Source organism: Corvus cornix, chromosome 4, assembly GCF_000738735.6.
Source record: "Corvus cornix cornix isolate S_Up_H32 chromosome 4, ASM73873v5, whole genome shotgun sequence".
NCBI lineage: Eukaryota > Metazoa > Chordata > Aves > Passeriformes > Corvidae > Corvus > Corvus cornix.
In genome coordinates this window covers 33,578,308-33,604,005 of record NC_046334.1, presented here as the reverse complement: position 1 = coordinate 33,604,005, position 25,698 = coordinate 33,578,308, and the positions used below count along the sequence as shown (strand labels likewise).

Genomic DNA, 25,698 nt, shown 5'->3' with positions numbered 1-25,698 from the left:
GGACTTTTTAAATGTATAATAGATGATAAACCAACACATGTGAGCACTTACCACAACGGCAGGGCTGAAGGGCACAGCCACTTTTTTAGTTATTGCTAGATAGCCTGGTGCTGAGGCTGTAACTTTGTAATTTCCAGGCACAAGCAATCTCCAGTAATCACCATCCTTGGCTGTAGAGAAGAAGAAAAGAATCCCAGTAAATAGGTATAAGACTAATTATGCAGCTAAGAGGAAAGGCTCATATGTCAGTCTTTCATATTCCTGTCAGGGCTTTCCTTTTGACTGCCTGAAAGGATTCTTCCTTCTTTCTTCCTTCTTTTTTCTTTCAGTAAGAGCTGTATATATATCATATTTGCTTCCTTTCAGGTAATCAAAAAAAATATTTAAACTTTGAAGTTGTGGTGTAGGCTCCATGAAAGATTTGCCTGCTGAGGCTGAAGATTCTCCATCACACAGAAGAAAACAACAATATGGGACATTATTCCACTTTAGAAGCACCCCCCGGGCAATGTAAAGCCCCTGTTAAGTGTCTGAGATTCAGTTTGCAGTGTGATATGGATTTTTAATGTTCCTCAGGATTCTGATAATCCAAGTGTAAATAAATTTTATTCTCATCAAATTTAAATAAATGGGACTACCATTCTCATCTTTCAGAAAAAGCTATAAATCATAATTTCCTAGAATATTCCATGTGTATCACCCTTGAAGCATCATTATCTACATGTTTCAGTATCCAGGCATTGTCTAGGGCTTTTTTCTTTGGTTCAGATAAACAAACAAATAGAAGCTTGATCCACTCAGGTCAAAGAAAGCTTCCTACTGCACTGTTACTGCAGATTATCTTTTTCAGTCACAGAATCAAAATGCAGCATCATCTTCTCTATAAATGATCCTATCCCAGTTTCACAAAGGCTCAGATCTTCTCTGCACCAGCAGTGGGCAATTATCTAATTTGTCACAAGCTAATAATTTGAATTTCTCTACCCCCAGAAAAAATTGCAGGGCTGTCCTAAAGTTCAGCTAGCAGTGCCATTTAAAAGATTTGGCCATGCTCTATCTACTAGTCCCTTAAATGCTTTTTCACCACATCTGCAGCTACACAGTGTACAAAGGGAAATATTACTTAAATGTCTGCTATTTGCATGGTCAAAAAAAAGTCAGTAGTCAGTCCAGTTATTCCCACATTTTTCTCTTCACAAAACAGAATGGGAAAAAAAATACTGCTATATTTTACAGTAATTACAGCTGTATAATACAGTAATTATCTACTCTTCATGAATGAAGAAGCAGAAGAAAAGCCAAAGAACATTTCTTCTTCATTTTGACTGTGCTAATATTCAAGTACTTGTTTTCCTCACTGTTTTGACAATACATGACTTTGAGTCTTATATATCTTTCACAATGATGTGAAAGAATTTGATTAGATGCAATTTTTGTATCATAGAAGCATGAGCTTCTCTCTCACACACCTCACGCTCTTGTACGTCAAAATTCCTCTTTGCGCAGTTTATTCCCTTTTTATTATGCCTGAAAATTTACTTCCAGTCTCTATACATTTTGCCTTCTTGTTTACAGTGACATAAAATAACTAATGTTTTCACAGACTGTTCTCCTGCTTGGCAGAAGTGCTGGCAGTCTCTTTGAGGGTGATGTGCAAACACAAATCAGAGGTGCTTGAAGATGCTACCAACCCTGTGTCATAGTATTCTGCATTTCTGTGACATTATAGTGAGACATATCATTGAGAAAATGACCATAATGTAAGCTCATGCATAAAGCAACGACATTTACTTATTGCTTTTCTAACCAGTATCTTGTGCAAGTAACAAAAATGTCATTCAGGATAGGACAGCATAAGCATACAGGAAAGGCTGAAAGTTGGCACACTGTGAGCTACCTTTGGAACTCGTTCCTAGAACAAAGCAAAACATCACTGAAGAGGTGACACGTCATTTTCTGTGAACACCAACCAACACAATGCTTTCATCTTTTAGAATCACTCTTCTGAAAAAACATCACATAATTGTAAACAGCAGAGAGAATTTATCTTTGCTGAAGGAAGTTCTGCAAATTGAAAACCTTTCAAGAATTTACATACCAAAAGGTATGATCGCATTGTAAAAAATGTAACACTTCTGGACTAAAATTTAGCCTTCAAACTCAAAACAGCACTGTTGACAGGGCATCAAATCCCAGCAGAGCTGTGAAACACTATTTGTTCCACAAATCAGAAGACAGACTAGAGCATAAATAATCAAGAGCCACCAAAATCAATTTACATCAGAGACCCATGAAGTCACAAAAACCAGTCTCAGCTACTTTGAGAGCAAAATACAAGTGAAGGATTCATGAAATCCTGCAGGCAACAACCTTCTTAAGGCACAACGTTCCATCCTGGCTTCAAAATTTTGCTCCCTGAAAGCTTCAGTTAAAAAGATGTGAAATGGCTCCAGGTTGCTAAGCCAAGCAGAAGCAGTATATCCCAACTCTGCTGAGGCACCAGACTCACCTGATGTAACATCATGGCTTATTCCCTCCACAGAAATTGTGGCATTTGCTATTGGATTACCCTGAAGATCTTTAACAAACCCCTTCACTCCTCGATGAATCTAAAATAAATAAGGTCACCAACACATGGTAAGTAAAAAATTCTTAAGAAAAGATGGCATTTTTGGCAATGGCATACCTAGTGATATATCTAACAAAGCATGCCATGAACCCCACAATCTACAGGCTGACCACTATCAGTGATAAATACTGAATACCCTAGTGGACACAGAATGAAGAGGAAAAATAATTCAGCAAGCAGTTATAATAAGTTATCTGTGCAATGCAAGTAATTCTCAGAAATACAAAGAAAATCATAATACATGTGAACATAGACTTGAAAATCTTTGTCATGTTGGGGATTAATGAATGCACTGAAAAGCTTTCAAAGAACAGCCTACAGAAAACTTTTTTTAAGTTTCATCAACTGTAAGAATGTAGAGCTAAACAATGGACATAATTGCTTAAAAGTGAAGCATTAGCAAAGGAAATGCAGTGGACTTCAATGGGCAATCCCCTCTGTGAGATGCTTGAGCTTTCTACTGCACACCCAAAACATCCAGTTCTGTGAGCTGGGACCACAGAGAGTCACAACACTCCCCTCATGGCCTGTGGGAGAAAGGCAGTGGTGGGTCATGTCCTTGTTCCTTCTTGCCTCTCAGGCAACACGCTCCAGGTAACAGCCCCAGCAGTACCTCATCTCTCTGCTCCCACCATATGTGGAATTAAAGCAGTGATTTCATCGCAGTGTATCTTAAGCACCGTCTGAAAGCAAACTCCTCAGAAGCAAGAGACTGAGGATCAACTGCCTTTTCATGCCCAGAAACAGGGAACTCTCGGTGCTGGGGAAAAGGGGATGTTGGGAACCTGTGCACCTCAGTGGGAGCCTGGATATAAAGCAGCAAAGTACTGTGAAGTTCAGGCTTCTCTCAGATCCCACGTCCTTTGAAAAGACTTGTGGATCTCAAGTTTTATTTTGAGATACTGATGTTCCCCTTTATGAACCTATATGGTGTATTCAGCTGCTATAGTTCAGTTCCAATTCCTCTAATATACACTGTGGGAGAAGCCTTAGAAAAGCAGAAATTATATATTTGTACTGTCCTCAGCACTCACAGGGCATCTGGAGCACAGACCTGGTCATCTTATCCTGCAAGAAGATAAAAACTGATGCCAAACAGACCATCTGAACTTCAAGGATAAAGCCAGTAGCTCTGCAGGAGCAAAGGAAGTTGGCAAAATAGTATCTTATACATGAGCAATTTTGAAAATGCAGTGACAACGTAGTTCTCCATGAGTCAAAAAAAATTAACCCCTGTGCAAAGGAGCTGAACAATTTGAGATGGATCCCATAAAGAATGGGTAAAAACCTACAGGACAGGTACAACTTTTTCCTCCGCCTGCAGATAACATTTTAACAGAACAGTATAACACTTCAAATATTCAAATATTTCAGATTTCTGGCTAACTAAAGCATTTCTGCATAAATAACCCTTAAAGAAATTAATGTATTAATTTATCAATTCTGCTAACAAAGTGTGTTTTTCATTTCACAGTCTCAGGTGTGTAACCACTAATGATATCAGATATATTTATTATTAATATTATTATTAATTAGATGTTCACAAAGCACAAAATTTAGAAGTTTTATGCACAATAACTGGTTTTGCCATCCTCTTCTGTATTACCTGCTCAATGTAATTTATAAGAGAGTTCTTGTTGTCCTCCCAGTAGCCCTTCAGAGTTTCTTCAGGTGGGAATTTTTCACAGCTAAGCTCCACTGTGATTTCAAAGCAGTTGCTGCTGAGGTAATTGAAATCCTGCATTCCTGCAATGCCAGAAGAGAGCATTAGTGATGCATTTTGCACTACTCTGAAGTAAATAAGGGGGAACACATGAAATGCTGGGACTATTTAGAAAATAACAGCTATCAATACAGTTGATGTAGCTCCATTTCATCTGCTTAATTTTGAATTTAGAAGCTTTAAATCAGACAAACCAATAAGTCAATTAATTCCAAAATACATTCTCTTCCCAGGGAAAGTTTAGAAAAGCCTTGATAAATAGCCTGTATACTTCTACTTGATGCTGTATGTGGCCTGTATACTTTTAGCTCTCACATTTTTGGATAGCTGAGATATAAATTACATTTCTTCTCCTTGGGAACAGAAAATTATTTCAGATTATGGCTAAAATATTTCCATGGAAAAAAAAACCAACAAAAAAAGGAAGATCACTTTGTAAACCAATAAGAATGACAATTAATTCTAAAGCAAATTAGACATAATAAAGCGACATTGAAAAAAGAGATTTATAAAGAAGGGTCAAAAAGGTGTTGGTTTTTTTTTCTAAAAAGATAATGTCTCAAGTTATTAACATTCACATGGAAAACATCTTCTTGTCAAGATTTTCTGCATCGATTTCAAATATTCTCCACCAAAAAAACTGCACAAAATAAAACTTCCTATAAAATTAATTTACATGGAAATTTTTCTGTGGATAGGGTTTCTCCAACTCAATGCCTCTGCAAAATCAAGACTGGATAGCCTTTGAAAGAGAAGAGAAACATCACTATAAATGCAACTTTAATAACTGAAATTTGAAAACATAAGTAGCATAGTAGCATCATCACTAGGAAAAAAACTTGATGGAGAATATGCATTCTTTTACATTTTTAAGCCCATCCTCTTCCTACAGGGATATATTGGCTATATTCTTAAATTGGTCAACCAAAAGCCAAGGAGGTTTCCAGTTTCGTAACTGGATCAGCCAACTGGAGAGGGACAGTGGCCATCCCCAGGAGGGCCATAAATAAATGCTTTGCAGAAGCTGATGTAGAACTATCCCTCGCCTTCCCAGTCTGTCTAGCTGGCAGAGTCAGTGGATTCTCAAATGGAGGCCTGAAAAGAAAGTGGCCATCGAGCCTTTTGAGCCACTCCCATGGAGGTCCCTGAGGGATTTAGAAGTGCTTCTAAGACAGCTAATTCATTCAGCCCTGTGTTCCTCTATGCAAGCTACAGATGAGACCTGATGCAGTCTCTTCACTGCAGCATCAGGTTGATCATGGGTCCATAACTGCCCAGAGAGCTGATGTCATATCCCAAAGAAAACCCCGAGGGCAGTAAACAGACAGAGTCAGGTGGGATTCTGCCAACACACTGAAGAGTGAAGAGGCTCTTTTCTGCCAACCAGGCGACAAGACTCCCAGCTACTGATAGGCACGGGGATTTTTCTGATTGCTAAAAGAACCTTTTTATTTCTAAACCTTTTTTAAGAAAAATGAGGACACAGAAGGCAAAGGCTCCTGAGAAGGATGGCTCTGATGTTCCAGCAGGCAGACCTCTTAGATGGACCATTCAGCAGCACACAGCAAGAGAGGAGTGGAGTCATGAGTAAAATCCTCACAGCAGTGCTAATTATCATGCATCTGTTCTGGACACTAGATAAAGCTGCTTTTGTTGATTTTTGTACTTCTTCTAACAGAAAGAAAGAAAGAATGCATGAAGAGGAGAACAGGGAGCCAAAGGGCACCATGTAATTTTACCGTGGTGACAGCAATTCTTGACCATTACTGTTCCAATTCTCAGGAAATTTCTCCTTCCTTCCAAAGCATTACTCAGGGATGCCCTAGTTTCTCAAGAACAGAATAAAGAAGCAATATATTTTCCAGTTTTGTGCACAATATCCATATCCTATAGTTTGTTTCCCAGGTCCTGGCCTTGTCCAAAGTTCCTGTGTTGCTGAAAAAATTCAGCTTTTGTATCATTGAAGTTCAGGAGATGATCTGAATCTCTGGGACAGAGAATGGGGTGAAGCTGGTCAAGATCTAAACTGTGGCCTACCATATACGTAATCTGGAGTACATTGGACTGTGTACTCTTTACCTCCTTGTTCACTGTGGTGATTAGGTGCAATACCCAAGAAACCAAAACATTTCTAAAGATTTATTCAATATTGCAGCAACTTTGCTGCCACTGGTCAAGTCCTCTAAGTGCCCTATCCCTTCTCCTCATGAACATGGCATGTATCACATGCATGCACATCACCACACCCCCAGAGCCTCTCACTGTGACAAAGTGTACCCCTTTGTTATACTTTAACAGGAACCACTCTCTGAAGGCCAGAAAGGCTTAGATACCTCAGATACAACTGAGATTCAGGGATGAATGCCCTTTATTGCTGACCATGGTGAGGACTTTGAGAACAAAAACTTCTCTGTTTCACTACTCCAGTGACCTGAGGGACTCTGTGTTAGCATTTACAAAAATAAGTTTAGAATATGGGAAAAAGATTAATTTCTTCACATTTTAATAAAGGCACACCAAGCGTCATAAATAAAGTGGAATGCAGCATGTGTCCCTGGCATCCAGGCCTCAGAATTACTTCAGACTTTGAATTACAAGCTACAGCACTAAGTTAGTTCAGCTTCTACACATAGAAAAGACAGTAACCTTGAGCTGGACAGGATGTACTTGAACAGGGACAACATGTGCCTCCTACATGTGATCAATGAAATCCTAAAAAAAACCTAACACTGCTTCCAAAACTGGTAATTCAAGTTAGGAATTAGTTGAGTGCCAAGAGTGATTTGAGAGAATCTGAAAATTAAAAAAAGACACTTAAACAATAGCCTAATAGTACATCAGTATAAGCCGCTTTGAAAAGCTATTTTTGTAATGACATGAATCTGATTAGACTCAGGTGACTCTGTAATGACAGAAAAATCAGAACAGGCATGTGGCTAGGTAGTAATTGATTACTATCTGTTCTTCTCATTTATGGTTCCAAATAGGTAGTCCAAACAAAAGGTACATTAAGAAATCATTAAGGATGTTGAAAAGTTACACAGTCAACAGCTAAGGAAATGCCAAAATTAAAGCTGTTTGTGCAAATTTAATTTGGCTTTCTTGTGCATGAGTGAAATCATTAATTACATGCTGATAGGGAGAAGGCCACTGTTAAAAACAACGTGGTTTTTATGTACAAACTTGTTTCTCCCCAGAGTCTGATGGCCAAAAGAGCCATTCCTGAACACAGAAGAATGACCTCCTTGCCTTTGCTTGCTGCCTCTGAAAAACCTACACAGATCAACTAATTACAGAAGACAACTACTACAAGTGTAAGAGACATCATGGCCTTAGTGCAAAGATGCACTTGGGAGGAACTTTTCTCTGTACCCCTGCTCTACAGAAGGAAGTAACTAGTAAACAGTAATGTTCAGAAGAACCTCACAGAAAAGTGTATTAAGAGAGAGAAGCAACAGTCAAATATTCCCCTACATCATCCACTCTCTCCAACCCAAAAGCCTGAAAGGGGAATTGCCACGTTGCACGAGGTTGGTGAGGAAATACTGAGGACAGACGAAAGGGAAGGAAGGAACATGAATGCAATGGAGGGCTCCTCTGCACTTCCAGTTAGACCCAAGGACTGTTGCCAGATGTCTCTGCCACAGACATTCAGTCTTCTTATTGAAAGAATCCAGGTGTTCAGAAAGACATGAAAAGCAGCCCACAGTCACATGAGAACCATCCATATACTACCCCTGCAGAACCAGTGAAGATTGCTGCTGGCTCACCCTGCAGGGCTGTCTTTTACAGAAGGTACAAGTCCCTGAGGATCAATTATACAGGCAAAGAATTGATGTTGCACAAGTGGGGGCATCATAATAAGCTCTGTAGGGCAACAGCACCTACAGTAACTCATTAGAATGAAAAATCCTTTCCTAGGTCAGGGCTCTTGGTCTGATAAGGTACTGTCAAAGGCAGAATCTATGAGATGATCAGGAATAGAGACAGAAAATGGGCAGGAGTGGATAATGGAGCTGTGTTTGGTGGAAAGAGGAATGTGTGGCTTTAGTACAAGAGTGAGAAAGGAAGGGAAAAGGGGAGAAGTGGGGGACAAAAGCCCAGAGGAACCTGAGGGTGCAAAGGCAGAGAAGCACCACCTCAGCTCCAAGAGGAGCAGATACAACGGAGACAAAGTCTTCAGAGTTTCTTTTGATAACTTCCTAACTCTGGTAAGGATGTACAGTGGAATACTTTTCCTAAAGCAACAAAAATGGCTTTTCAACAGCTTATGCTGCTGCTAACTTTGAGTTCATTACCATATGGGTGGCAAAAGATCACTGATACCATCAACAACTTAATTGCCACATTTTGGTTTTCAGTAGGTGCTTTTCAGAATAAAACTTCCAAGGAAAGTTTCACTTGAACTGAGCAGTGTTTAGTTATTTTCCTTAGCACTAGACATAGAAAAAGCAGAACTGTTTTCACTGAATTATATTTGGTTTTTTAAGCCAGCAAACACTACCATGGAGGTTTTGTTCAAAAGTCACAGCTTGCCAGCTGATTTCTACACTTGGAAAAAAAAAAGCCCCAAAACCAATAACAGATTTATTCTGTATGGTCCAAAGTATATTGTTGTGTCTCTCTTTTTTATTAGCTGCACCACATTAGGATGACAGATCCTGCTTAGCACTAGGATTCTTGCCTACTAATGTCTGTACAAATATGAGAAAAAGAAAGGCCTCACTTGGGGAATTAGCAATCTAACTTAAAATAAGATCCAAAAAGAGGAAATCAAACTTTCCAAAAAGTTTTTCCAATGGAAAAATGTGTCTTTGCCATGTGCAGTTTAATCAGAATCAAAGCATTTCATCAAAACAATGGAAGGACTGCTTTTCATAGCATTTTCTTAAAGAAAAATAAGCTGAAATTAGCTACAAAACATGGATGTATTTAATATTTAATATTTCATTAAGATAAATTTTAACTGAATTGAAACAAACTTTAACTATCAAACTTCTCAATATTTTGTTTATATTAATTTTTCTTCAGCTTTTGCAAAGTTCTGTTTTCAAGGGTGTTTTAATGGCTCCAATTCAAAGTCTGGAAAGCCTCATACAAAGGGATATTTTGGGGTTTTAGCTATATCCAGAGATTTCAATATTGTACTTCACACTCAACCCCTGGTGATCACTGGCTATGTGAGCACTACCAGTCATTGTTCTGTTTCTAATTTCTTCACAGGAGCTTAAATATTTTCTTCTTTTCATACCACCTTTACTGTAAGAGAAGCAGAGTTAGGCTACCACTTAGGCTGTCTAATGTTTTTAGAGATTCCTACTCACTTCAGGTAAAAATTTAAAATTCATTCAGAGACTGTAATTGGATATCAAGAGAAAAGCAAACAATAAAAGAGTTGTGTGTGTTCAAAGTTATCCAGTATAAATCAACAAAGCCAAAGCACAGGCAAATCACTCCAACACAAGCTGGGTTGCTAGCTCAGAAACCTTCAGCACAGTTGTCACTCCAAGTTTGGCAGAGGCAGAACACTCTAAGATTTAGATATCCCAAGACCTGTTTGCCTCAGTTTACAAAGATACCCAAATTCTCAGTAGAAAGGAATGAAATGTCTCATTTGAATTACATGTCTCATTTCAGGCTACTCTTCTAGACTTCTGGAAAATGAGTCTGGACATGCCCATAGTAGCTCTGCTGCTCCTCTTAGCACAGAAGGCTCTGCCAAAGTCTAGGGAAACAGCACCTGGGCAGGAATCAGGCACTAACCAAGCCACAAAGCATGGAGATGCAAGTATCTTCATGGCTGCTTTCGTTCCCATTAAAACCCAAGGCCAAACTCCCATTTTCTATAACACTGCAAAATCAGGCAACCAGGCTTCCCCACTTCTTTCAGCTTGGATGCCTTCGTTGTTGAGATTTAAATGAACCATCAGCAGCCTGCTCTAACGAGGGTTTGTCTGGGGATTTTCACTCTTTTCTTAACCCCTCCCCCCCACCCCCAAAACTCCCTTAATATTTCATGATAGCAGAGCAATCACTTGCCCACTGTAGAACTATTAAATTTGCAGAGACCTGAACCCTGAAGAAACACCGTAGAAAAAGCAATAAAAAGGAATATTTTAATAGTTATCACAGTGAGCTTTATGGGATTTTATAGATGTATTGTGGTGAGTAATCAGCCTTTGATTAAGCCTTAACCAGGCCAAAAGTTGTGGATAACATAACTCAAGCTCAGAGTAGCCAGTGACATGGACCCCCCCCCCCCGGGGTGGGCTCACCTCCTGGGACACTGTACCATGCACCACCATTAGTTGTTCCATCCACAAAGCTGCTGTCATCATCATTTTTACGACACGGTGGTCTGTTTGGATCAGACATAGCAGGGTTAAAAGAAGAATAACTGCGAGCCAGGCTTTGAAAAATAGCATCATCTGGGCAGGAGCTGTACTCATGAGCACTGCCTGGGGAGGAAAAAGTTCCAGGAACAAGGATTATTGAAAGGGCAGTCATAGCATCTGGGCTCACAACTTAGATTATCAGCACTGCAGAGCAGAACTGTGCCTGAAAATTCCATGTACACAGGTAAGTGTCCTATAGCACCACAAGTTAATATAGCATTATCTTAATAATGTTAACATTTCCCCAATGCTTCATCAATTGTTGCCCTATCACTAAAGTGACTAATCACAACAGTCTCAATATTTATGAAAATACTACTTTAAAAGTACACCACAAAACCTAAGGTATTCTAGGCTTTAGACATTGTTTTAGAAGAACACACAGTACAAAAACACAGGCATCTCCCAAAGAGTTTTATAGTAGGATATTAACAGGATTTGCAATTTAACTGTGATAAAGTCAACTGAAAGAATAGAATCACAAACAATATCATCATTTCATGAAACTTCAGTCATGTGTTCATCCCATAGCAGCAAAAAACCCAAATATTGCTTTATACTATAAGATAACATCTCTGCCACAATGTGATCCTTCTTATAAGGGACCAATACTGAAACCAGCAACAGTGATAGTTGTTTCTGTCAGCACACTACTGCTTTCAGAAATTCATTTGTTACAGGTCCAAGAAACCTTAACCTAGACACATCTTTCTCATTTTATTTAAACTGGTACAAACATCTCCAGCTAATTTAAGAGCTAAGGTGCCTTGATTAATATATCTCAGGGACTATGATTCCCTCGGGTATTACATCATTTTTGTCATGTAAATTTACCTAAACAAACTATCATCTTCAAAACTAGAAAATATGGTCATACAGTGACTAGCTTTAAACACGTGATTAATATGATAAAATAAGTCATTATAATGGAATGACTATAAATAATGTTTATAAATGGTTTTTTGCAATGTTTATATGTTTTTGGATTGTTTTATGGTTTTGCTTGCAAGGCTTATAAAGTGGATCTTAGCTAGCAGTGAAATAAGCATAGAATGAAATTTCTATCTCCTACTGTTTCATGCTAACTTCTATTTACATACCACTCCGAGTCTCATCATAAGGATAATTGGCAACAAGGTCTCCTCCATGAAGATTGGCAGAGAGCACAAAGGGAATATCCATAATCCAGTGAATGACACCTTTCGTTTCAGGAGCAAGCTACAACAAAATAGCATCACCAGCAGTTACAAATCGATAATCCAATGTAGAAACATTCAATTAAATACAGTGGGCTTTATTATTATCACATACACTGTGCAAGACAGTTAAATGAACAGCAATTTTATTCTGATTTCAGAGAAAATTAAATCAGTACTTTACATTAGATTTATAATTGTATTACGTGGATTAATATAAATCCAAAACTGGTGTCAGCTATCTCAGAATAAGACTACAAAAAAAGGCAATCTCAGTCTTTTACTTCTTCCCATTACGGATAAAAAAGCCTACCCAATTTTAAACAAAGGAAAATAAAATAATTAAAAATAAATGTTGGTAGGGTGCAGTCTTTTCTCTGCATGGAAAGTAAAATTACTTCATTAATATTTTGAATTTGATGACAGAACACAGCTATTAAGGCCACAGTCCTATGGGACTGCAGTCACAACACTCTATTTTCTAGAACGTCCTCTGGGGGTAAACACAAGAAGATAAAAATCCCTCCAGATATACAGCTGCATATTAAAGGCTTAAACCTAACAAAAATGCATCTGTTCTATGTGAGAATAGCTATCTAGCTAGCAATAAAATTAAGCACAATACACAAGTGGATTTCTGGCAATGGTAAAAATGCAGAATATTTGCAAAAATAGCTTAAAATCAAGAGAGAAGGCTACACAAGAAAAAAAAACCTACATCTTTTGACTGAGGAATTGTCAATGGATTAAGCAAGATGGATCATAAGAGCTTACTACAGCAATCCATTTTGAGGAAAAATTCAAGAAGCATCAGATGGATAAATTTAACAAAATGAACAAAATATTCAGAATAACATGAATCATAAGGACCATACACACAGCTCTTAGAGGTCACTGCTGTTTGCTTACATAAAAGGGAAGAGGTGAGCATGTAAGTGACCCTACAGTCAGCCCCTATTTACCTTGGGATTCTGGTCCACAGCTTTTTTCATGTTCTTCAGAAGATGGTTGTTTGGGCCACCCTCCTTCTCATTAACGTAAACGATTCTATCAAGATCGGGAAAATTTCGGTTTAGATCTATCCCTTGGGCATTGCTTCGACCAACGAACCAGTCTTTAAGTTCACCAGGCTAAATGAGGAAAGGGAACAGAAAGAGAAGGGAGATGAGTAGATTCAGTAGATTACATACCAAGCTTTATATGGGTATGTTTACTCCTCATGTGCCTGAGAATAAGAAGGGATCATGTGTGAGTAAAAACTCCTGAGGCACCAAGAGCTGAGTCAATCACACCTATTCCTTCCTAGAGCTCTGCTGGGGAAAAACCAACCTCTATTTCACTGAGGGGCTTGCAGAACAGGCTTACTCTCATATGGCACACTTGGACTAAGGATGAGTAAAATTAGCAGCAGTAGCAGATTTTTCAGTGCCAGCTGTGTCTTCCCCTAAGACTTGGCCTTTCCCCATTGCCTCATGCCCTGACTGTGAATTACAGATCTCACTGTAACGAGACTCAGAACACCTGTAGATTTATCTTCCAGCCACAAGGAATGTTTGCACTTGTTTCAAAGTTCCTCTAAATAACTTCAGGCTAAAGAAGGACCTTAATATTTACTTGAATCTTTTATTTTTATTGTGTCTGTTAACCTTGTTCACTGAAATGGTAGCAATGAGAATTTTTGCAAAATTATTTCTTTAAAATGATTCTCTAAAATAAGTTCTGGGTTTCATTGAGAAAATGCCTTCAGAATGCATAGTTTTCCCTAGCTTCCCTCTGTAAGATTTCAGTACTCTTTAATGTAGGTTTAGTCAGGTTACTGGTTTTAATCTTGGGGTATATTGAATTTACTGTCACACTGTGTGTGCAAGATCAAGATACTTCTAAATTAGAACAGCAGTACTAAATCGAATCTTATAAATTATATTTATAATAAGATATACATATTTACATATTTAAATTGTAAGGCAACCATATAAAAGCAGGGGTACTTCGGCTAAGGAGCAAAAGTTTCAAATAATATTACAGAACCTCTACAGAGAGAAATTTCAAAGTAGTAAAATGTTACACCAATCTGAGAACAGCTTCTGCTTCACTACCACGAGAGGGAGATGTACGACCGAATATAAAGAGCCTGTGCACTTCTTTTAAATACTTCATGAGAATCAGTTTAATAAAGATCTTAATAAGGTTTGACTTATTTAATCATAGAGTCACATGAGAACTTTCAACATTTCAATATTAATTTAAAAAATAAATATACCTTATAAGCAAGGAAGTTCTTGTTTTTGTTTGTAACAAAATACACACCAGAATCTTTATAAGAGGGTTACTATTTGACTTCCATTTGCTAACTATGCATTAATGAATATGTTTCTTGACTGAGTCATCACCCTAAAATGCATACTAAATTTTCTTGACTAATACCTTAATTAAAGTACCTCATGCATGAAATTCAGAGTCGAAGTTACTCATATTAAAAAGATGGTTCACAAAGTTGTTGCTTTGGGACCAAGCTCTGATGAGCGTGAATAATTTTTGTAAGTGTATTTGCATGGGAAGATCCTTAAAGAAAACAAACTTCCCTCTTCTAGCATTTTGAAACATCATGTATTACTAGAAGTTACTTGTTTAGGAGGCAGTTCAGTCAGTGAACTTAGATAAAAATATGCATGAAACATAATCATTATCTTTTAACATCACAAGAGAGAAGGCTACTTGTTGAAAAGTCATGCATAAAATCCTCCTTGTTAAACATCACAAGCCTACTGTACTATTAGGAAACACTTTGGTTTTGTTGTTCCATTCAACAATCACCACCAAGAGTCCCTGTATCTGTAAAACTGTTAGTCCAAGTGCTGTTCTGATAAGGCTGACAGACACTGATAACTGTTCTTACACACACAGCCTTACAAACCTGGGATGCTGCCTTCTCAAAGCCATCTGGATTCAAAGATGGCATGATATGGATACGTGTGCTATGGATCAAGTTGATAATAGTGTCATTTCCTTTCTGGTATTCATTACACAAGTACTGCGCCAAGAAGATGAGTAACTCCCTTCCAACAGCTTCATTCCCATGCATATTCCCAACATATTTAAATTCTGGCTCTCCTGCAAGAGAAAGGAAGAACATATATTAGAACAGCATATAAGAATCACCTGTGGACTGGATCACACAGCACACCTGAGATGTGGGTATGACTATTACTACAAATGGGCATGATATTCCCAGGAAACTTCAAACCTCCTTCAGAAAAGTGGATTAAGGGCTTTTTTAAACTCTGGCTTAACAAATGCTAATTAATATTCAGCTCTTTGCCAAAGGCAGAGCAAGAAGAATAGAGGACAGCACAGTGTGCCAAAATAAAGGCTAAGCACCAACATTAACATTACTGCTGTTGAGATCTAATGCAGTTGATACATCAATACTACAGAAGTGTGTCTTGATTACATAGTTTTAAAATATATAAACTCACACTAACAGAGCTTCTTATCTTTAATGTTCTCTCCAAGATTAGGTTAAGTTTATTGCACTACACATGCATTAAACTGCAAGTCTTTCATGAAAGCAACACCAGTGAACAGCTGTTGATCACAGCGATCCGAGAAATCTTACTCAGCAGGTGTTTTGGATATTCAACTCAGACTTTATGAACCAAGTGCAGCAACCTAATTCATAAAATTAATAATTTCCATTTAACATTCTAATAAACAGAATTAAATATATGCCTAACTATTCCATATATATAATCTATATTGAATGTTTATGTGTATATTTATTGTAAATTTTATACATATTACATAGACACACAATACACATATTAAATGTGTAACATATATTCAATATATAGACTCTGTATAAAAAAAGCCATCCAGTATTCCCAACTGCAAAATAGTCTCATTCTCACAACCATGGACATTAAAACCACACAACATATGTCTTGTGGAGCAGTGAAGGATTGACCTTTTAAAAGAATGCATTTTGGGCCCTCATTCCAGAGAGGTTTTAGTGTACATGTAAATAACTGAGTGAGATTAAGAGGGGTGCCCTGGAACTAAAGTGAGGAATATGCTGTTTTCTAGGCTGAAGCTCCTTTTCCCTTATGCTTTTCCTTTTAAAATGCGGTTCTGTTTCAACTGCTTTAATTAAACATTCAGCTAATTATAGGCTCTGAATAGTCTTCAACCACATTTTGTGATAGCCTTTTGCACTATTAGAGGGGCAAATTCAAGCCAGGCAAAGTGTTACACAAACAAGACCTAAGTAATTGCTAATCAAGGATGCAGCCATATCTACTTACAACCCTTCAGTCTGTGCTTGTTAACCTTAATCCGGTGATAAGATGCTAGCAGACACAGGGCTATTAATACCATGACTTCCTTTCCTTCCAGCTAAATTGGTTTTATAAATAAGGATTCATCCCTGAAATGTTTTGCCGGACAGGTTTAAAAGTCTTGTAATTTGAATGAAACAGTTTCATTTTATCTGACAGACACAATGCCATTACTGTGACTAAGCCCCTCCATTTCCTCTTTTGGCACTGAGATCCTATTTACCATTTCTTCCTATCTGCTAATACTAGGGAATGCAAGAGGTTTAATCATCAAGAGTAATCAGACCATGCAATCAACCTGATCCCAGGAAAACAGATGGGTAGAATATAATGAAATATGCAGCACTGCACATCACATGTACTGAGAATACTCACACACATGTATATTGGCGCGTTACTTATGGGGAAAATGCTTCCCAAACTACAGGCAAAATGTTACTTCTGTAAATATGAACACGGCTGCATTTTGCACCTGTGCTTTTCCCTAGGACACACCTAAGGAAGCCTAAAGGAGACACATTTTCTCCTTATTCCCAGACCTGTGCATTAATCCCCCAGCTTTCTCACCCACTTGAATTTCACAGGCCTGGTGCAAATGGGTAAAGAGAAACATAAGTTTCCCATAGGGTATTACTTGGCTTTCCCCCCAAAGAATCGTTGTTCAGAAGGGTTCATGGAAACAGTCACACAGGGTCCACAGTGAGCCAAGAGTACAGCCTTGTGCCTTCAGTGGTAATGACCCATCCCAAATGAGCCAGGAAGAGGTAACGAGTCACTGGAAGTATAGAAAGAGTTTCCTATGAAAAATGATTGAAGAGGTCAGCCCCATTTTCCTTAGGTCAAATATACCAATCATCATGTCACGGAGGACTTGGGCAGGAGAACAGTACTTCCCAACACCACAAAGAGGAGAGTGATTTTCAGTGAAAGGGAACAAGACAGTTTCTGGAGCAATAAAGAAAAATTACATAACTCATAACACAAATTGTGAAACCAGTATTCAGAGAATCCTCTTAGCACTGAGGTGTCAGCACAACTCCCAAGTTTTGCTAGCAAATCAAGAGTTAAAGAAACTATCTAAAAGCAAATGCAAAAAGAACAAAAAGGGAAAGATAACAGAGAGCTGAATAACAACCCCGCTTCAAAATGTAAATTCTATGATTATATTTTAGCTCCCTTAGGCATTTTCTTATCCCTGTCTCTGAAGCAAAGAAACCCATCTCCTATCCGTCCTCTGGCTGCAGAGAACAAGGCTGCCTGGTCCACATCTGTCCACACCTCTGTCAGCTCTCAGCCCTACCCATTTTCTTAATTCTAGGCACAGCAACCAAAGAAATACTGCATTTCTGCTCAATATAAGCAAGTATTGGATTTCATACGGTATCCAAAAATCTTAAGAAAACACATTCATTTCATCAGTGTAACGCAGCCAGCATTCCACGCCCACTACTGCACCAGAAAGAACCAGCTGCTGCTGCTGCTGCTGCTGCTCCTCCTCTGCATGGGCTAACAGATACCTCAAAAGCCAAGGATGCCAGCCATCAGGTCACTCAGCCTCAGCACTTTATGGGTTCCATGGTCTATTCATAGAGTATGTCCTGCCACACCATTTCTGCAAGTTTCAGCCTTCTCTGGAAAACAGCCCAGCCCATGGAGAGAACAGCCTCCGGGTCACCTGTTGCCAGCATGCTACTTAGCTAGAGGAAGAGCTCCTCTTCCCATGAATCCTTTATGAGCCATTTAATGCAGACCTTAATCACCCTTCATAAGGTTCTCTAACTGCAATTGACTCACAGAATTTTTAAAAATATTTTTTAATTAAAAGACTCTGTAAATATCAATTTGATGAAGAACTTTGAACAGTGTCTTCAAACCAGTAGAAAAACTTCTGTTCCACTGCAGAACTGGAAATGGCTTTAAAGAAGAAGCTGCTTGAAGAAATAATAACTGCCTTTTCTCATTTGTTTGATCCCCACAGAAAAAAGTAAAATTGTTTTCATGGATTCCCAAGGTCTAAGCTAAAATAAACACAAAGGAACATTTATATTGTCTGAGTATTTAAAATTCTTCTTTAAGAATTATATTAATTTTCTGATGCTATATCTTGACAAATGATAGCCTGTCATCCACAATAGCAAAAGTATGTCTTGCAAACAATGTATGGCATTTATAAATGCTTACACTTAATTTCAGTTCAGATCCAGAGGTTCATGATAAGGAATGAATGAGTGAATTCTAACATAAGAAATGAAATGCAGCAATCAAGTTCATAAATATCTTAGTATTTCTGGTGAAACCTAAGCCATCACATCATCACGGCTTTTAGAAGGCTTTTACTTCCCTCTTAGACAGACTATATGTGGTGCATTCATTACAACCTGATAAACAATTGAGGAAAAAAGTGTTTTAAAATGTCATGATTTTCTGGTGCCTGGCATACATTGTGAATGTCACCATTGGCTTCTGCAGTTACTGTCAGCAAAGATCTTCCACAGTTTCCTAGGAACAGCTTGTACATCATTAATGCTCGACAGGTCATCCAATTAACAATGACTAACCACTGCCATTTTCAGGTCAGGCTGTATTTGTACAGTAAAGACAGTAATTTTCTAAAACACAGGGACAAAAAGTTTAGCACTTTCTAATTACATATGCTACGAGTCAAGGCAACGTCATGCCACTAGCCATGGTCTAATGTCAAGCAGTTAGCCTTAAAATGTACAGTATTCCACTCATGGAACTGAAAGCCATATGGGAGAAAAACAAGTCCTGGGAAGTTTAAGCACTTAAGGAACTCATTTGCAAACCAGCCTCAAATATCCTTAAAAATCGAGTCCTCCTGCTTTCCTGTATTTCTTATGGAAAAGCCAACACATTCTTGAAATAACAGATTTAGTGTTTCTGATTACTTACAGTTGTTTGTCATTTTTAATATGGCAACCAGCAAACTTCTCTTGTAGATAAATGGCAGAAAAAATCTCAGAACCCTTGCTGGCAAGAAATTAATTCATTAAATGTTATTGAAGACTTTCTTATGCTACAAATTTTTATTAGTATTTCAAAGAGAAAAAAAATTATCGGGAGATCAACTACATGGAAAACAAAAGATTATAAAATGGGTTTCTCCTTCAAATATGAAAAAAAAAGAGAGGAAAAGAAGAAAATAAATGAAGATGCAAGATAGAAAAGTGAACGAATTAGAAAATTTAGATTTCCAATACCCTGTAAACTAAATGTCTTGAACCTGCCTCAAAACTGCATTTCAATGGAAATGTTGATCTCCACACTTGTGCAAAAATGGCATTGAAAGACAGAGCCAAAATGCAGTATTTGTTTCCAAATCATTGGATAGGCCTTACGTAACTTTAGTACAACACTTACTAAGACTATTGGTCTAACCTTGCTGAAAGAGAAACTACTGGAAGTTTCACAGGTGGCTTACATGAAAGCAGAAACAGGTCAAAAGTCAACACCAAGGATTTCAGAAAAAAGTAGTATTTCCCTTCCTTGCCATTAACTGCAAGAAAATACACTGGAAGAAAACAAAATGAAAACAAAATCAGTATCTTCTGGCAATCTCTTGCTTTAAAAAAAGCACATGCACTTTTCACAGCTGTGATTTAAAATCAGTTTCAAGCTCTTTCTGGAAATTTTCATAATTACTTGAACACTACCGCTTAAAATCAAAGTTAACAATAAATTCCGTACAACACATTAAATTTGGAGTGAAAGTTCACAAGCAGCAGCTGTTTCTGCTGGCCTTGGCATGTACAAATTAAGATGCAATCTCCATTCTACTGAGTACAAAGTGTGTCAGTTGGGCTTCAAACTAGGATCTTACGTGTCTTTGCATTGGAAATTAAATCCTCCAGACAGATTACCTCATGCCCAAGACAGCTATTTCCACCAGAAAAGTTCTGGATGACTCAGTGCTTTCTCCAGGTTTCCAACAGCCCACTCTCACCCCGGCAGCTACAGGACTTGGCACAGCCTCCCACAAAAAGTGGGCAAAGCATCTGCTCATCTCCTGCAGTGCCCACCTACAGCTCTTTGCTGGCACATCCCTGTGATCTTTCCACAATATGCTGCACTTACACTGAAGTGTTGCACAATGTAGCACTGCATCTAGCATTTTGGGAAAAGCCCACCTGCTGTACCACAAAATACAATTTTTGCTTACTAGATTGGTGTTACTGCGCACAGACTGATGGTTCTATTCAATGCAGGTGGTGATGATTCTTTGAATCATAACAAATCACTTGTAAAGCAAAACGAGTTTAGTTATTTAATCAAACCCTTCTAACTTAATAAGAAACACTGAAATGTGATATGCACAAACCCCTCATTTTGTGCAAATGTGTTAAAAAAGCCTCTTTTAAATTCGAAGCAGATTTTAAAAATTGTCAGAAATTTAGAAGCAACAAATAACATTCTATATATACACCTGGATTAACCAAATTAGTTTCACAACAAATTGGATTTTTCATGCCCTAAATAGGACTTTGCATTTACAGAATTCATTAGTGTTACAGCAGCAAGTATAGTTAGGTCGGCAGTGAAGAGGAGGTTCCTAAGAAACCAAGCATGAAACTGGTTTTCACCCTTACCAGTCTGTGAACCACCCTTACCAGTCTGTGGCAGAGTATGAAACAGGGGTTTTTACCTACCAGTTTTTGCTCTCCCTGCTAGGAAAAACACAGACCAAAATATACCCTGGCGTTCTTTGTAAATGACACCGGCACTACAGAGATGTCATGACTCTGTACTCTGTGATGCTGGCTGTGGGCTGTGGGATTCATCTCTTCCACTGTGCTCAGTAGGAGAGGAGGATTTTCCATTTATAACAAGTGAATTTTCATTTCAAAAGCACTCATTGTATCCCTCAAGTTTTGGTTGGCAGATAGAGCAAAGATCTTTTTTTATTTTCACTCCATCAATTTATCACTGAAATAAACCCAATTATGAGAAAGTTGATACATAATTTAGGCATGTATTCATGATGGTTTCTCATCAGGTTCACTTTAACAAGCTTTCTCTCTTCATCAAACTGTAGAATCAGCTTTTTCACTTCAGTTACAAAGGTACTTGCCAGTTATCAGAGCACTTCAAAAGGACCGAGCTCAACTATCTCATTCCTTTTGCATGTAACAAATACATGGCAAATTTCAAAGCTAAACTAGTTCAAACGCTTGCTGCCAGCAGGAGACACATTTGGGCTCTGCTTTTCCTCATTCTCATTTTGTGAAGAGAAGAAATAAAAAATCAGGAAAAAAAAACCCCATTTATATCTAGATTCCAGGTTCTAAAGGCAAAGAACTGGGCAGGAATGCTGGACAAATAATTGAAGAAATCACAGTGAGGTCTCCCTTATTACTGAAAACAAAGAAAAAGTCAATGAAAACATGTGAATAGTTCTTTTTCAGTAAATTATACAGGTCCAATAAACATTGCTATGTAGATTTAGATTAGAAGAAGTTCTTTACTCTGAGGGTGGTGATGCATGGGAACAGGTTGCCCAGAGAAGCTGTGGATGCCCCATCCCTGGAAGTGTCCAGGGCCAGGTTGGATGGGGCTTTGAGCAACCTGTAAGGATCCCTGCCCACATCAGGGGAGCTGGAACTAGATAATCTTTAAGGTTCCTTCAAACCCAAACCATTCTACAATTCCCCCTGCCATATGGGTGGCCAAAAGCACAGAAGTACAGCCACGAGCTTGTGCAGTAGCAATTCCCAGGCTGGAAATGATGGACACTGTGATTTTCCCAGCAGTGCCCAGAGCATAAAGCAAATCTGAAAAGTGCTGAGGGAGTGAAGTCAGGACAGGGCTCCTCCTCTGTAGCATCATTCCCCAGAACTCAATGCAAGGCCATTTTCCAGGAGGAAAGCAAGCCTGGGCAGCATTCAGGGCTGCACTGCCTTGGGCCCTGGGCTGCACCAGCACGTGCGAGGGAAGCCCAGAGTTCATCTGCACCCAGCAAAACTCCTTGCATTGCTCTCGCCGTAGAGCAGAGCTATTTCTGACTGAAAAGTATTACAATTTCTGTCACAAGGATGTTCTGGGTCCTTGGGAAATACACTTTCTCTGCTTAAGAGAAATAACTAGTGGTAAGCCTCCAGACTTGCTTCCTGGATTTCCAGGAGGCTTTCTGAGGCATCGCAGTGGCACTTGTTACTCCACTACCTCCTGGTACTGGACGTTCCTTCTTGATTGGTAACAGGAACATTCTTTTATTCCACTGCTATTTTGTCACAATCTGACACTGTGTGAAAAAACCTGTGGGCTGCAGATCTGTGATTCAGGCAGATGGTGCTGAAGTACACTGGTCATTGCTAACAGAGGGAAAGGGATAAAATTTCCTCATAAATGTACCCCGGTAACAAGTCCCTTGTGTAGACAGCATGGTACAGAAAAAGAGTTCTTTTTGCACTGGCATATTTATTCAGCTTCCCTTGCTTCTATGAGCCCTAATACTTACTGATCTTAGCTTCTGTGATTATTGGCCATGGAGTTTACAGAAGGTGTTATAAAGTGACCTTTTATAAAAATGACAGTAAGAAGGACAATGACATAGTGCAAAAATTAATTATGCTGTTAATTTGCTCCTATGTGGAGAAACTTACGAAAAATCAACATGTGATGACTAACAGGGGACACCATTTACATCAGAACACAACCAACCTGATTTATGTCAATATTCTCAGAAACCAACAAATTCCCAGATAGCTTCTTTTAGTCTTAAAAATTATTTTACTATCACCCTTTTGATAGAAATAATTTTTAACAACAGAGTTCTGTCATTTTAGATGCTACAGGGGTTGTTGGTTGCTTTTTGTGCTGTTTTGGGGTTTTTTTCCCAGAAAAAATACATCTGCTTGTAGGCTTCAAAGCCTGGCAAACTCTGTGAAGCCCTGATGGGAAAGTGCCTGCTTTTAGCAGCTGATACTCTCTCAAGTTTCTGCATTTAAGGTATGAACCCTATGTGATAACCAGCAGTACATCTCAATTGTGCCTTAGTCAGCAATGGTTAAATCATGTCAGTATAAAGCAGAAGAAAATAAAGGTTAAATGGGTAGAGAGTGGTCAACATTGGTAGAGCAACACTACATATTCAAATGTTGCAACACTGGCTTCAGAAATTGTCAATGTTATGTAAAAATTTTAAATAAAAATTGGTATTGTACCTTAGTAATTTATTTATAATCAGGTAGAAATGCAGACCTGTATGCTGAAGGTGGTCTCTCTTCACCCTCACATATGTTTGAAATACAGATACCCTTTAGAAAATGCCCCTCTTATCATCTTGCATAGTAAAAAGAAAAGAAGTGACTACTATTCCTAGCAAGATAGCAGAATGGTTTAAGGAGAGGAGGCTAAACTGGTGCAGAGGCTAATAAAATCAAACTTCATGCGTAAGAGGAAGAAGTGAATCATACAACAGCTTTATGACTCAGTAATAATGATGGAGGTAACTGAACCAGACAAATCCTTTGTCTCCACAGCAGATGTGAGTGAATCCAGAAGGCTTTCAAGAGATGTTTTACCTTTAAATAAGGGAGCTCCAGACAAAAAAAAATCGCATATGGACATTGACCCTGATTCTGCAAACCACAGCACAGCTGTCGAGCTGAGATGCAGAACAGCCTTCGTAAGATAGAAATGGTTAAGAAAAAAACCTGTAATGGCTTTTAGGTCTGCTCAGAGCACACACTGCAGTGTCCTAAAACCAGGTATTTTTCCTCACACAGGGAACAAACTTAATGCTTTTCATCTTCTCAGCTTTCCTCAGAGCTTCCACTGGGTTTTCCCTCCAAAGAGCAATAAGACATTCCTGCATTTACAGAAAGGACTTGTGCATATGGTCTCAGTCAAGAACAGAAATTGCAACCCTGACCTTGAACAGCACCTTAAGTGCAGAAAGTCAACCAGCAGCTGAGCAACCACCTATTTTATAATGAGCCCTATGTAGGGCAATAGAGCTCTGTGCAATTTGGTATAAAATGAACCTACCTCGGGTTTATTCTAAGTGCACGCAGAAAGGCTACTTCAAAGTAACAAGGCACGTTCCTCACCAAAGGGCAAATAGCCATGTTCTACCATTATACCCACTATGCCTCCAGTATGCCAAGGACATTAAAGGGCAATGACCAGCAGGGTCAGTAACCAAGGAGTAATTCCTAGCATCGTCTAATTACTGTTTCCTCTGAGCAATACAAAGCAGCTACAGAAAATCCATCTTTTGTGGTGCCTTTCATCTCACTTGAAACTTCCTTTCTCTTTTATGTTACTAGCAGTACATCAGACAAGCTCTTCTTGGACAATGCAGAGGAAACATCATGTTAGTGAAAAGGTACATCTTATCCAAGGACAAATTTGTTCACTAATAAAAGTCTAAAGGGCTTTTGTTACTTCTATCAGTGGTATCTGGCATCAGCCTGAGCATTTGCACCACAATTCCTGTGTAGTCATTTATATTTTTTAGTGAGTGTAATAAAACACCAGGAGCTGAGATTTTGCCACACTTCTGAAATTCAGACCAGTATTAAAGCACTGAAACCAGGAGGAAAACAATGCCCTACCTTCCAGATTTATTGCATTTTATTTCAATTTTATGCAGGTGTAGAAGGCTGGCAAAGTATAACAAAGAGGTATAATAAAATCTGGCATGGTTTAAAGTCTGGATTTATACGCTTTGTACCTTTATTCAAAATATTCTGAAATTTGTGAAATTACTTTTCTCATACATACTGCCATTATTCATGTCTAGAGAGCCCATGAAGTAGCTAACTAGTCAGCCCACAGAAGAGAGCATAAAACAGCCAGAAGGCATCTCCTGAGAAGCCCTAGAGCAGCATTTTCACTTGAAGCATTTGGGGCATTTTGAGAAGAAAAACTTCTCTAAACAAAGAAAAAAGGGAACCTAGGAAATAATAATGCCAATCAAACAGGAAGATGATGTGGTACCTGAATCAAAATGCATCTATCAAGCTCTTTAATTCATGAACAGGAATTCAACAAACAGCAGAGGAGCAGTGCTGAGTAATGTGGATGCAAAATCTTTTCTAACTGTATACAAGCACTTCTCTACCACTGTGTTTGTATGTGGACACGTAGGCCTTATAAAAAGGCAGGAACATCCCTCACTGAGAGACTCAGGCAACAAGGAGGTCATTCCCAGGTCACGAAAATTATTTTTGTGTTTCTTTTCAGCAACATTGTCTTTGATCTAAAGCACACTTCTAATTTTAACTAAAGAAATTGCATTTGCAGATACTCAAAATCATATGAAAAGACAGATTTGGCACAGTTCACAAACAAAATGAAAACCACATGATTACAAGGGAGACAGAGAAAAAACCTTTTGGGAAGTGACCCAGTATTCCCTGTTTTTATTAACCCTGTTACACCTTATGATTCAGTAGCC

General features: G+C 38.5%; 1 protein-coding gene across 1 annotated transcript in view; it reads right to left on the bottom strand.

The window, feature by feature from the left end:
- The window catches only part of CPE (carboxypeptidase E), a 56,863-nt gene that overhangs the window by 3,824 nt on the left and 27,341 nt on the right, over positions 1-25,698 (bottom strand). Inside the window, 7 exon segments of the mRNA XM_039551025.1 lie at positions 52-170; positions 2,510-2,609; positions 4,236-4,375; positions 10,628-10,810; positions 11,848-11,965; positions 12,906-13,073; positions 14,858-15,055. Of these exon segments, the coding sequence (XP_039406959.1) occupies positions 52-170; positions 2,510-2,609; positions 4,236-4,375; positions 10,628-10,810; positions 11,848-11,965; positions 12,906-13,073; positions 14,858-15,055 (1,026 nt within the window).